Here is a 15,186-nt window from a genome sequence, read left to right on the forward strand (position 1 = left end):
AAGCGGGTGTTTCACGTACCCCTCATTCTCTTATTTGTGTGTGTCTGTCATTTTGAATCTGCTAAAAAGCTGGTTGAGTTATTATGCTTTGTTTGATGGGACATGTCATCTTTTAAAAACTTAATTGGCGCATGTTTCTTTATGTCATTTTATGCTTTCCTCCCTTTGTGTGGTGTTTCTCCCAACCCGTTGGCACTGTTAAAATTCCTGCCTTTTGTTGTTAAGGTTGTGGGAAAATTGCCTGCTGAGTATATGAAGTGCTACAGGTTATCTTGAATTCTTTCCCGGGACCACACCCCCTCCCTTCCTTAGCCTGTGTCCTCCTTCATAAATTCTGAAGGAGCTCATTCTAATCCACCTGTAAAGAAACATAAAAATGTCTCTTATATGCTACTTAACCTTTTGCTAACTCAGTGCAAGTTAATGTTAACCTTGGAGAAAATAAATTTGTAATCTTTCTCTGGTAACCAAGGGGCTGAATGGACTGTTCTTGTTTTCAAATGCTAAAAGTCAGGTTAGTTGAAACTAAGTCTATTTCTAAAGGTTTAGGCCTTGTTTAAAATCGTAATCAACTGCTTGTCCCTGTAAAACTGTGGGGAAGTCTCTTAGAGTCGTGTAATGTATGCTAAGTCCCTACTTTAAATTGTAATGCTAAATAACACTAATGCTTGCTTTTTTGGCTATTCCTGACTAGCACACCTCTTACAAGACTGGTAAAGCTTTGAATGCTGAATACTTTGCAGGACTTAATAATGCATGGGAACTGGCCATTCCCACTTGATTAAGTCACCTTGTAAGCTCGGTACTTCACCTAAGGGACAGGTCAAGTACTAGGTACACTCTGTGGAGCATAGAGTGAGACCTAATCATTCTCATTCAATTGTCCATGTCTTACAGCTAAGGTTACTGTTTAGTAATTCATGAGGATTTTTGACAATTTTGCCTGTTCATAGTTAGGAATAAGTAGAAACAGATCATTATACATCCATGTGGTCTGTTTACTCTAAAAAGGTTTTGTACTAGGCCAGTTTTGTAGACATCATTGGAAAGTCGTGGAGCAAAAAATAAATAAATAAATAAAGAGCTTCAAGGAAGGCTGAGAACACTCAGCTTGGAAGAAGCCATCAGGGTCCTAGGGATTCCTGACATTGCTGTTTATGGCTTTATTTAGTTATTTGTTTGTTTTAGAATTCTCCTTTGAGGAATAAATTGCAAGTGTTCAGAGCAAATTCTGGGTTTTCAAAAAAACGTGACCAAGAAAGTGTATAGTGGTCTGTGCCCTCGAGTACCCCAATGGGACAGATTGTGAATGACTGGGGCAAATTAATAATAATAATAATAATAATAATAATAATAATGTGGCTTAATAATAATAAGTGCATTATTAGAATCAAATTTGAACTCACTACAAGTTAGCAGATAATAAGATTTGGAAAGGAGCAAACTATCTGGCAATTAAATTCACTTTGTAAACCTAAAAAAATATGGTCAAAAGTTCTGTATGGAGGCATTTTAAAAAATGATTTCATTACTTTGCAAACAAGATTATATACTATAGAATATTAAGTACCAACTCCAGAAGCTTGACTCAGGACTATGAATACCAAACTCCCAATTATAGAAAGCCTCTGAAGTTCTTAGAAACTGAAACATTGAAGAAAAAAAAAAAGGAGAAGATCTCCAAAATTAGCACCAGCCAGAGGAAAAGTAAACAGACTTATTGGCAGTTGTCACTAAAGGCAAAGCTCCAGCCATCCAAAAAAGGCCTGATAAGGATAAACCTGCTAAGGGGGATGGTATCAGCTGCTATGAATGTGGTCAATCTGGGCACTTCAAGCACAATTGTTCTTGATGGCCTAAGCCCCCAGGACCTTGTCCAACATCTGAACTAAAAAGCCACTAAAAGAAATGGTGCGGCCTCTCCCAAAGGGGTGAGGGACACCTAGCTCAGTGATGGTGGCTATTGATTGAAGGAGGAGGGGCACAGCCCAGCGCAGCGCTCTGTTTGCCATCAATCCAGAGAATCCTTGGGTCTATATGAATGTGACTGGGGTCCAAATCAGTTTCTTAATTAATACTGCAGCTAAGTTTTTATCCCTTGTGCTCATACTGAACTTCTTTCTCCTAAAACATGCTCTCTAGTGGGAATTAAAAGTGTTCCAAAAGTTAAATGTTTCACCTAACAGTTACTAAAAGGTAAATTCAAATTATGACTGTGAAAGGTTGTGTATGAATAAATAAAAAGGAAAACAAAAAGCAAAGGAAAAATATAAAAAGGTTGTTGGTATACAAATAAGGTTTTAGTAAGAAAAAAAAGAAATATAAGAGAAAAGATATTTTTATCTAAAAAAGAAATCTTATATGGTAAATTTCTGTCCTATAATAAAATAAATAGTTATGAGAATTTTTTAAAAGGGGGTATAGACAAAAATAAAATGGTATAAGCATGCAAAAATGGTATGAGAAAAGTTTATAAGAAAAAAATATATATACAAAAGAAATCCTGTAAACAATATAGGCATAATAAAGTCTTTTCTGTATGCAAGTCGCCAAACATTTTTGGATTTTTCTTCAAATTTTATATAAAATTTACTTGAGTGCCTAGTTCAAATTATAGTCTAAAACAATCTGTCAGGCTACCATTATAGTCCAGACATACATTAGAAACTCCAAAGGCTGGTACATGTAATAAAACCACAGAAATTAAAGTTTATCATTTAAGTTATGTTAATAACTTCGGGCCTTGTAGCTTTTGTACAAAAGATAAATTGGTCACTACCTATAATTGTCAAAATGTATGCCTGACTTTATTCCTTTTATTGAGCTAGAATCCAGTAATTTCATGCCCACAAAATGGTCATGCAAGAATTCCAGCCAGTGCCTGCAAACAATGCCACAAACAATGCTGAAACAAATCTGGATGCCTCAAGAGATTTTCCATCTCTGGCTAGGCAGGACTGTGCCCATTATCAGCTCTGAAGAAATTACAGAAGACGGACCTTCACCCCTCAGCACCCCAAATGATTATGGGATCGAAAAATCTCTAAAGAATAAATAATTGATGCAGGGTAGTTAGCACAGGCTAGACATAAATAAATTTCCTATAGGAAGGTTTTTTTTTTTTTTTTTGAGTTGGAGTGTCACTCAGTCGCCCAGACTGGAGTGCAGTGGCTGCTCCCGGCCACCGCAGCCTCGATCTGCTGGGCTCCGGCGATCCTTCCACCTCAGTCTTCCGAGTAGCTGGAACTACAGGTGCGCACTACCACGCCTGGCTGATTTTTTGATTTATTGTAGAGATGAGGTCTCGCTGTCCTGCGGGCTCAGGCAATTCACTCACCTCAGCCTCCCAAAGGCACCGGATTATAGGCTGAGCCACCGAGCCCAGCTAGGAAGGTTTTAAAAGGCATTCAAACGTTTCCACTGCAGGTCGAGTGGCAACCTATCCCATCCCTTGGCAAATCCAGGGAAAACTCCATCAGATTTTAGACTAGGACAGTACAATCTTTCAATTTGCGGTTTAGCATAATAATCACTAGAAATCTTTTGGAGACACGAGTAAACTAAACATAGGTATTTGGTATTGCATCGCTCAGGATCCAAGTCCCTGAAATGGAATTTGTAAAACCTTTGAAATTGTTTAACGGTAGGCCTTTTTCCTACACCTCTGAGGGAAAGGGGGCCACAAACATAAATCCTCATAAGAAAATGTGTTGTCCATTTGGGACAAATTTTAATCATAGTTTATAAGCTTATTTCCCTAGACATTTCCTGGATCATGAAAAAACTCAAACATACCAGGGGAGTAAGTGCTGCTGAAAATTGAAGACAGAAAGGACCCAACCAACAACTGCAAGAAAAGAATAAAGACCCTAAGGGTGGTCCTATTCCTATACTAGTCTATAGAATTCAAATACCTAACTTCTCTATCATGATGAAACCCCTCTATGAAGCCTCAAAAGAGGGTGAACAGGAGCCCCTGCTATGGCAAAAGGCCCAGAAACAGGCCTTTGAATGAATTAAACAGGCTTCTCGCCTTTTGAGATTGTTTATGGGCAGCCACCCCCTCTCGTTAAGGGCATACAGGAGACTTAAAGGAATTAGGAAGTTTTACCCTAAAACAGCAAACGCAAGCCTTAGGTTTAGTCCTAAATGTCATCCATTGTCAAGTCAGAGAACAATTGCCAATTAATTTAATTACCAATGCCCATTCTTTTAAACCAGGTAATATGGTATGGGTAAAAAAAAAAAAGGAATGTACAACCTCTAAAGCCCATCTGGAGGGGGCCATTTACTGTTCTTTTGTTTACCCTGACCACAAAATAGCCAAAGTAGTTCCTCAAATCCATTATAGCCAAATTAAGCCGACCTTCCAGGACTGGGAGTGAACCGCAGATTCAGCAGCTCCAGCCCTGCTCTAGAAGCCTGAGGATTCTTCAGCACTGCTTCAGTCACACACGGGAGGCTGACTGATTGATGCACAGCAGAAAGTTAAGGATTCCACTTAAAACCTCAGCGGACATTACTGATAAGCTATTGTTTTGCTTTGTCAACTTTTATATTTGCTAAACTGTCATTTTAATTGCTGTAGAACTAACTTTATTTGCTATAGAATTAACAGAGTTGTCCCCATTACGCATGTTAAAAAAGGGTTTCACTAGCGTTTCTTATAATAGGAAATGTTCTTGTGCTTTTATGTATTTCTGCCTAATTTGGGTGTTTATCGCTTCCCTCACACACCCAACATATATGTGTATAGAAACTATCTAGCCAAATGTGAGAGTTTTCCATCATTATTCATCCCAGCCAGAAGTTTGTTCTCGTGGCCAACAAGGCCTGTTTGGTATTGGGCATCTGCTTATGCAACTAAATTTACTCAATGTACTAAAGGGCTATTTTGGACATATAAAAGGTTGCATATGCCCAGCTCCCAGCATCATGGAAAGGTACATGTACCATAGAAATAATCCAGCCAGGATTTTTCCTTCTGCCTAACCCAAGGAGGGATGAACTAGGCATTCCCCTTTATGAAAGCCTCAAAACACAAGTTGCTCGATCCCTCAACCAAGTACATAATATAGGAGGGACCCAGGTTTGGAAAAATAACAAATTACCACCCCAAAGAATTATAAATACTTATGACCCAGTCACATGGGCACAAGATGGGAGTCGGAAATGCCGCATGCCTATATATATATATATATAAACACACACATGCTAAATCACATTATCAGATTACAAACTGTCTTAAAAGTTATAACTAATCAAACAGCCATGGCTTTTGAGCTTGTGGCTCAGCAACAAGCCCAAATGCGCACAGCTATTTATCAAAACAGTTTAGCTTTTAACTACTTGCTAGCGGAAAAAGAAGTATGTGGTAAATTTAATAGCTCTGACTGTTATTTGCAAATAGATAATAATGGTAAAGTTATAACTGATATAGCCACCAATGTTAAAAGACTTGCCCATGTCCCAGTGAAAAAATGGCAAGGCATAAAAAAATCGGCAATTGGTTTAAAAACATGTACTTGGGTCTGGGAGGATTTAAGTATATTATTGGATCTGTAGTCCTATTGGTGAAATCCTGTCTTATCCTCCCTTGCATAGCCCCAATAATTATGACCGCCATTTCTAAGTTTGTGAAAACAGCTGTTGAACGAAAAACTTCGGCCCATATAATGTTAATGCACCAGATTAAGAATAATGATGCTTTAGATCAATAAAAGATCAAGCGTCAAAGCGGGGAATATAGCAGAATGGGGCAAATACTCAAATATATATTTCTTGCGTAATTGAGTGAATGAACACAGAAACACATGAGTAACTGCTTTGGGGTCATCAGTTGGCCCCATGGCAATCACCTGGGATGACAAATTGTCTCCCACTAACCCTGTGACAGAAAGGGGGGCTGGTAGCAGTTTGAAAGTCAAACTGCAAGCTTTAAAGACCGACCAGGCCGGTTTTGTTTAAAAAGGCCAAGTAGAGCCGGGCTTGGTGGCTCAGCCTGTAATCCTGCGCCTTTGGGAGGCTGAGGTGAGTGGATTGCCTGAGCTTGTGGGTTCGAGACCCGCCTGGGCAGCGAGTCCGCATCTCTACAATAAATTAAAAAAAAAAAATCAGTCAGGCATGGTAGCACATGCCTGTAATTCCGGCTACTCGGAAGACTGAGGTGGAAGGATCGCCGGAGCCCAGCAGGTCGAGGCTGCGGTGGCCGGGAGCGGCCACTGCACTCCAGTCTGGGCGACTGAGTGAGACTCCAACTCAAAAAAAAAAAAAAAAAAAAAAAGGCCAAGTAGCCAAGGACTGGCGGCTTTCATGGAAATGCAAAAGAGTAACTAATTCACAGACTTAACCAAAACCCCTCTTTTGAAGTTGACAGTTTGCAACCCTGCTTGCAGACCCTGCTGCCCTGCTAACTTCCTGGAGACTATTTGTTCTTTGAGAGATATGATTTTTCTAAATACCACCTTGTAAATTCCAAAGGAGATGTGTAATCGCTCAACACAACCCCCCTCCCTTACCTAAATGAAGGTATAAGACCCCGCTTCTCCCGTTCTGTGGGGCTCAACCTGGAAGCGTTCGCCCTGTTGAGCCAGCCGAGCCAGCCAGCGTAATAAAGTGCCACTTCCTATAATAGTCTCGGTGTCATGATCTCTCTGTCTTCCCACTACAAGCCAAGAAGTCCTTTTATGAATAAAAGAGATAAGATAACTGAAAGCACAGGTCTTTGATGGTAGGGAAAAACTGGCTGATCTTATGGTCTTTCAAATGTGATGTGATGGCTATTGCATTCTTTCTCAAGCTCAAAGCCAATAGTGAGTCAATTTGAGCTTTCAGGGTCAAAGCTCAAATACTTGCAATAGCCTCAAAGGCCCACACAATCTGGTACTGGTGCATTCCTTTCCTCTGCAACTCTTTCTCCTGAATTCCTCCTTATTTGCTCATTCCATTTAGGTTGTATAGGCTTCTTTGTAGGCACCCGCCTTGATGATCTTGTACCACATATTTGCTCCCCTGAAAGGATATTCCAATCTATCTTTATAACTCCACCCCCTTCTTCAAATCTTTTCTCAGATCCCTTTTTATCAAGGAACCCTCTCCTTATCACTCTATGTCATACTATGAAGTAGTCACTTCTCCAATACTCCCTATGATCTCAAGACCTTACCCCACTTTTTTTTTGCTCTGTATCTTCTACCACTTATATCAGAAAATTGCCTATTAATATGTTTGCCATTTATTATCTGGCTTTCCCTGTTAGACTCTGTTAGAGATCAGAAGACAATATCTCAAAATATGGTGCTCTGGCATACCGTGTGCTTTGAACAAAGGAGAGTGAAAGCCTTTAGAAATAAGCCTCAGAATCAAGCTCTTTCTGAGCTTCCTTTGTCTCCCCCAAACTCAGGGAGGGACTCTCTAAGACCTCCTTTTCTGACAGAGCCATTCTTCCAAAAGTACAATTGTCGTAAACTCTCTCCTTAAAAATCTTATCAAACAACCGGGAAGATCAAGCACTGAAAGGGGATTAAATATTGCCACCAAACCCAGACAGGCTATCATTTATTCTTCTGTTGGTTGCTCTTGGGGGCAGCTCTGAGACAACTTTTATTACCTTAGAGATGTATTTGCATAATAAAACAACCTTTGTTTACACTACCATTCTACCCTTCACCTTTCAGGCAACTTGTTGCCACTTACTTCTCCCAGAGTCCAAAGGAACTTTGTCCAAGGTTATTGTCTGCTTTTGAGACCCATTCATCTCGTATAAAAAACATTTTGTATTTCTCTAAAATTGTCTACATCTCCACTTCCCTCTCCCCTATGAAGAAGATGCTATTTAAACTGCAGCTATTTTGTTCATTTTGATCTCATATTTTGTGTGGTTTCTGTGTACACATTAATAAATTTGTGTGCCTTTTCTCCTGTTAATCTGTCTTTTATTAGTTTATTTTAGCAGACTTAATTATAGAACCATTAGACAAAAAATTTGAACTTTCCTACAACTGTAAGGTCCATGGATAGGAATCATGTTGTAATCCTTGATGCAACCCTCAGTGCTTAGAATAGCGCCTGACATGTGGTAGATATTCAATAAATGTTACATAAATGAATAAATGTCTCAATCTTTACCCAAATTGAGAATAATGTTAAAGAGATTTGAGTGGCCCAATAAGAAAATTACTTTGACTAATTCAAGACCACCCTTAACTTTGGAACTGTGCTAATTTGAACACTAGTAACTTCAACTTAAATGTTTGTCACTTACCCAAAGCGCCTGTTCTTACAGAAATGTTATAATTTCCAAATTATATTTTCTCCTTAGCTATTTTATATTGATGACTCCATTTTTTAAGAAGGTATTGGGAATCACCTGCAGATATTTAGGAAGCTTGTTAACCTTATCAACAATCTGTTAACATCTCTCCTTCAATGGAAATTAGCTCATAGGATGGTTTCCTCAAATCATGTGTATGTATAAAAGTTTCTGTCATTATATTCAAGTAAATATTTATTCTAGAGAATATGGCCTATTTAAGTCTTCTAGCTCAATATGTACTTAAGATAATTGTAAATTCTTTGGTGCACGAAGGCAAAGAGAAACTAAAATTTTAAGTCCAGGAAAAAAATACAGGAAACATATTCTGGATACTCAAGAAGGCATTTTACTCAGACAATTAATGGATGTGTGCATACATTCCTTCTTCCTCTCTCCCTCCACCCCCTGTCTCATACACACACATACACACACACACACACACACACACACACACACACACACACACACACACACACACACACACATCCTTACATTATGACTTTATATGTCAAAAGTAAAAATAAAGGAAGTTGAGAAGAAAAAACTGAGAAAACATAGGAAAATAATATGTTAACCTAGAATAGGCATTGATGTATAAAGCAGCAACGAGAGGAATTATATTTTACTATTGTGCTTTTTGGCTGACTCAAAAACCATTCTAGTTGTATTTAAACTATTTTATAAACAATCAGAAAAATCCACATGAAATCATAAACTTTTAAAATAATACATATTCGGTTTCATTAATAAATATATGCTTCTTTGTGTTTATTTGTAGGAAAAGAAAATATTTTAATTTTTACAAGGAATGCATGTTTTTCATTTTTAAATTTCATTGCTGTGAAATGTACAATTTCAAAAGAGTAGTTTCATTGATACTGAATTTCAATTTAATACTTGATATTATTTGCAAATATTATTAATTTAAAATATCTAAAAGTTATACAACGTTAAGTACCCATATATAATACATTTATTTTTAAACAAAAATCATTTTCTATACAGTTGCTGATAGAAATTGAAACATAAGCTTTTCCAACAAAACTATAAGCATTCATTTGATTTATGTGATAACTGTGAAAATAATTTGAGTTTTTGCCTCATTGATCGATTAATATATCAATAAAATGAATGAATAATATCTCGGCCTTTATTGAATAGACACTGGTTACTATCACTACTATATGTTAGACATAGAATTTTCATCTTGTGTGTGTGTGAGAGAGAAAGAAAAAGAGAAGCACATGCGAAAGATCAGGAAAGAAATATATCTCCTTTTCTTTTTCTTTGGAAAGTCTCTTGCTTGCTCTCTCTCTCTCTCTATATATATATATATTATATATTATATAAACTCTCTCTCTCTCTCTCTCTCTCTATATATATATATATATATATATATAAAATAGTGTAATTCTTAGAAAGTCATTCTTTTTTTGGAGTGGGAGTCTCACTCTCTCACCCAGACTGGAGTGCAGTGGCCGCTCCCGGCCACCACAGCCTCGACCTGCTGGGCTCTGGCGATCCTTCCGTCTCTGCCTTCCAAGTAGCTGGAACTACAGGCGCGTGCTACCACGCCCGGTTAATTTTTGATTTATTGTAGATATGAGGTCTCGCCAAGTTTCCCAGGCAGGTCTCGAACCTTTGGGCTCAGGCAATCCACTCACTTCAGCCTCCCAAAGCGCGGGATTATAGGATGAGCCACCGAGCCCGGCTACAAAGTTATTCTTATGAGAACAAAATTTGGCTCACTTTTCTTGCTTCTATACTTAATGCTCAGGTGAACTTGGACAAATTATATGACATTACGGGCCTTTGATTATTATTCTCTAAAACAGCGATGATGATCTAAAAATCCCCACTCACTTTCCAGGACTACAGTGGGGATTCCATGAGATCTAAACTGTGACTTAGGTTCTGACCTGTGTGAATTAATAGCTGGTGACCTTATGCTTCCTGTATTTGTCTAAGCCTTGATATCCATAACATCACCCGCTCCTGGTTCTCCTCCTATTTCTTACTCATGGATACTAAAACAGAACATGGACAACTCTCATAATCTGTTTCTATTGCCCTTTCAGCTTCATCTCTCAGCTCTGTATGGCCAGAATCTATCAAACCAAAACATCAAAAATATCATCAAAGTATGAGTTTGTTTTAGTTGTCATACCTCATGCTCTATTTTACCACTATAATACTCGTTGCTTACATCATCATCCCTCACATAGATATGTAAAAACTTTATCCTTCAAATTTTGAGGAATTTAGAAAAGAGGCAAGAAGGGTCTACAATCTCTGAGCCAAGGGCCCATGGATGTGGAGGGGACTATCATTAGTGGCAGCAGGCTACTACCATAAAATACTTATTCCTGTTATTATTCACAGGTCTATGGCTGGTTGAGCCAATACAAATGTAACAAAGTCTAAATTTTTATTTTTAAAAATAAAAAGCCAAGTATGCTAGGCCAAAAGAGAAGTTATAGTGTAAAAAAAAAAAATCTCACGAAGAAAAAAAAGCAAAAAACGAAGAAATCAGTGTTTTATTATTAATTGAGCCCACGGGCTTCAATATGGACAAACCAGATGCAAACAGAGGCTTCAACTTTGGGCAAACATCCTACTACAATGACCTCCATCAGGGAATAGCCCCTTGCTTACCCAAAATCTTAGACAGAGGACTCACATGGATTGTTTACAGTAAATATAAGCTAATAGATTAAGAACAATAAATGAGTCTAATTTATTTCATAGAAATTCTGAAGTGAAAGAGAATCTTGAGGAATTTCTTGCTGGAAGATCTCGTTTATCTAAATGAGACCAGAAGTGGAATATGGAAAGAAAGGTGAGGGAAGCCTTGGAGAGTGGGGAATAGGAGGATGTAATCGTATTTGCTATGGGAGACTAGATAAGGAGTTAACGAGACACCAGTAAAAGGATTTGCTGGTATTGTGGTTCCAAGGAATGCCCTTGGTCTTGGTTCCTTGTTTATTTCGGTACATGGAAAATCTTTTGTTGCCCATCTATGACTTGCAGTTTTGAACTTAGTTCCAAAAGCTCTACTTTATCCCAAAGCTGCTGATGATTGAAATGGAGTGTTGTGGAATGTGAAGTATTAAGAAGATATTCAGAAAAAGGGTGAGGAATGCCAGGTGAGAACAAACAACTCTTGAGATTGAAAGGAAACACTCAACAACAACAACAAAGAATTATCAAATGCATCATCCTACTCTCTCCAGAGAATATTTTCAAGTCTTCTTATCATTCTGTTTCATTACCAGACCTCAACATAGTGGCACAGTAAAATCTGTTTTATTGCCTCTCTTAGATGCAACTATACTCTTACTCTCAAAGCCCATCTAGTCCACGTAGTATTTAGTGAAACTATTTCTTTCCTTATTCTGTTAATGTGATCTGAGCCTGCATTTGCTTTAAGTCACTCATAAATAAGATATTCATGATTTTTATTGGTGAGCTCCAAGGTATGAACCATGTAGTGCTTTGGAATTTGTTGAATGGAATGAAATACAATTTAAACTTTTATGAACAAGGTCTGTAAGTTACCAAAAGCCTTCCAAGACATTATCAGGACAGAAACATGAAGTTTAGTGCTTGAAAACAGCCTAAAATACTCAGTGATCTCTCACAGAAACAAAGAACTGAGTACCACACTTTCTCACTCATAAGCAGACCCTCAACAATTATCATAGTATTAAAAGGAAGGGACTGTCAGTAGTAGGAAACTGGAGGGACACACTTCATCAATAAGGGTACCTGATCTCAAATCAAGTGAAGTAGGGACCAAATGAGGCCCAATCTTTACCTGTACAATGACCATGTGTATACCTATCCTTGAATTGTACCCCGTATCTTTAGGATGAAAATTTTTGAAAAAGGAAAAGAAAACAGCCTAAGCAATGCCACTAAATTTTTGCACTGTGTTCGGGATATGGCCACACTTGGCCTTTAACACAACATTCTTACACTATCTGTCTCTTTTCTCTTTCTTCTAATTCCAAACATATATATATATAAATCAATGTTTTGAATTATGAATATACAAAATAACAAGGATACTACTAAAAGTTAAATGAGCACAATAAAGAACACACACTGACACTAATCTTTAGTGTACAACTCACTCTGCTACTTCTTATTATCAACCTTTTTAGCAAAATTTAGAGCTCTACACTTCAGTCTTTTGTCATTTAGTTAGTCAAATCATTGCAAGGTATAATGTGAAAGTGATATTTCTGATCCTACAAGGTAAGGCATCCAAAAACATGATTTCACCAACGTGTACTTGAATTCCTTTGACCTTGTTAAACCAATATGTTAAAAAGTGATATCATTGGAAATTCATTATGCTGGTTTCTCACTTTCAGTTAATACTTATTTAGCATTTTCTCTGTATCAGTTATTCAATATTATTAACTCATTGAATGTATCATGATGACAGATGGCACCTGTTTTGATATTATCTCCCTTTTGCAGATGAGGAAATGGAGAGGCTCAGAAGTAATGTTAACAAAATCAGGATTTGATCCTAGGAAGCCCAACTTCAGAGTGTATGCAGGCAACCACTCCTATTCTGTGTCTGTTGAGAGCAAACTAGTATTTTGAACTTCTAAAAAAACTATGCCCAAAGTCGTTAAATTAAATGTCTTTCCTTTTGACGTTTTACAATGATGTAGAATATAAACCTATTATTCTTCAATCTCAGATACAAAATAATCTAAATTAAATATCTTACCAGTTATCTCTGTCATCACAGAACAGAAGATTGGTGAAAAATGACACAGGTTTAGATGATTTGAAACTGAGGTGGCAGGTGAGCTCATCATTAATTCCACTCTGAGAGCCTGTGATGATTCTGCCTTTTGGAAATGTAGCAGAAAGAGGATGAATCTCATCATCACTGTCAAGAAGTCTTGCTGCAGGAATCTGGATATGTAGCGTTGAACTACTATGTTAAAAAGAAAAAAAGAGCTCAAAATACCTGCAAGTAATTGAATTTAAATGTATATTTCTTTGTTTTTTGAATCACCAGAAAAATTAAAACAAATAGTTATAGTAATACGACCAATTGTTAAAGATGTCTGTATCATCTCTTAGTTTCTAGTCACAATGAAAGAATAATAACATATTAATTTAACCAAGGACCACTTGAGATGATCAAATATACCTTTTGTTCAGTACAGATGAATAAAAGGGGTATAATACTCATAAAATAGTAACTTTTAACCACAACCATGGTATAAATATTGTTTTAAAATATATTCTGACAAAAAATTACCAAAATGTATCTTTTTTTTTTTTTTTTTTTGAGTTGGAGTCTCACTCCGTCGCCCAGACTGGAGTGCAGTGGCCGCTCCCGGCCACCGCAGCCTCGACCTGCCGGGCTCCGGCGATCCTTCCGCCTCAGCCTTCCGAGTAGCCAGAATTACAGGCATGCACTACCACGCCCGGCTGATTTTTTGATTTATTGTAGAGATGAGGTCTCGCTGCCCAGGCGGGTCTCGAACCCGTGGGCTCAGGCAATCCACTCACCTCAGCCTCCCAAAGGCGCGGGATTACAGGCTGAGCCACTGAGCCCGGCCATAATTTATCATTTTAAAAGCTACAAATTTAATGCATGTAGACTAAATAATTTTAACAAATGCTATATATGTAGATTTTCTTAAAAATTGAATACTATTAAGCACTTGTATGTCATGAATATTTTTTCAATTATTACTATTCAAAAATTCCTCCTAATGTTCACATATTTCATTAAATATCTATAATTAATAAGGTATGTAGTATTCACTTTAAAACTGAATCACTACCTATAATATTTAGCAATCAATAAATACTTAATCATATTACTTTGTTTTATTTTATTACATATGTAGGAACCTATAGGAAATAAACGTTATCAACTGAGAAACGTATTTCTATAGTATTTTAATCAGTGTGAAGACAGATTATTTAACTAATTAATGTAAAAATTAAAGGCAGATCTCAATTCAGATTAGTTAAACCTATATGGTACATTGAATGAAAACATGAGTAATTTATATATCCAATTTGAAAATGATTCTGTTGCTAATTAGCTAAGTGTCAATGGGCGTCATTAATGTTGTTGATTTTATTGTGTATGTATAACAAAGAAGCTGAGTTACATTATCTTTCAGTCTTTTTCTTATTCATTCCATTATACCATATTTTGTAAGACTCAGATTTGAATGGTAGTACTTTTAAAATTAATACTTTTAAACATTAATTCAAAGTTGAAAGATTAAAAGATTAACTCATCTATTAGAAAATGTTTCTTAGCGAGGCATAAAGGATCATGCCTTTAATCCCAGCACTTTGGGAGGGTGAGGCAGGAAGATGGCTTGAGCCTAGAATTTCTAGACCAGCCCAGGTAACGTAGCGAGATTCCATCTCTACAAAAAAAAAAAAAAAAAAAAAAAAGAATGAAAATTTTAAAAATTAGCCGGGAACAGTAGCACATGCTTATAGTCCCAGTTACTCAGACGCTGAGGAGGAAGATGCCCTTGAACCCAGGAGTTAAAGGCTGCAGTTAGCTGTGGTCATGCCATCGGACTCCATCCTGGGCAACAATGAGACTCTGCCACACACAAAAAAGAAAAAAATAAAAAGAAAAAAAAGTTTCTTTTATTAAAAAATACTTTCTAGCACAATGTATTTTAAGCCACTAATGTTTCCTGTTTAAGTGACAAAGGTTAGTGTCTACTTATAAAATAGGGTGTTAAAAGAACTGCAAATCCTAAATTACGCTAATGCTGAAGAACTACACTTCCTTAACAAACTGAATGACTTTTAGAGCAAGTCTCTTGGTATCAGTAAGCACCCATCTTGCACACCAAATG

At 37.1% G+C, this 15,186-nt stretch overlaps 1 protein-coding gene across 1 annotated transcript in view; it reads right to left on the reverse strand.

The window, feature by feature from the left end:
* Positions 1–15,186, reverse strand: part of CFAP47 (cilia and flagella associated protein 47) — a gene marked incomplete at its 3' end in the record, with an annotated part of 181,213 nt that overhangs the window by 45,815 nt on the left and 120,212 nt on the right. The window contains exon 26 of the mRNA XM_008058584.2: positions 13,062–13,274. Within this exon, the coding sequence (XP_008056775.2) occupies positions 13,062–13,274 (213 nt within the window). The remainder of the gene's footprint in view (positions 1–13,061; positions 13,275–15,186) is intronic.

The sequence above is a fragment of the Carlito syrichta genome, unplaced genomic scaffold (genome assembly GCF_000164805.1).
Source record: "Carlito syrichta isolate Samal-C Ts95f unplaced genomic scaffold, Tarsius_syrichta-2.0.1 Scaffold303456, whole genome shotgun sequence".
In the NCBI taxonomy this organism is placed as follows: Eukaryota; Metazoa; Chordata; class Mammalia; order Primates; family Tarsiidae; genus Carlito; species Carlito syrichta.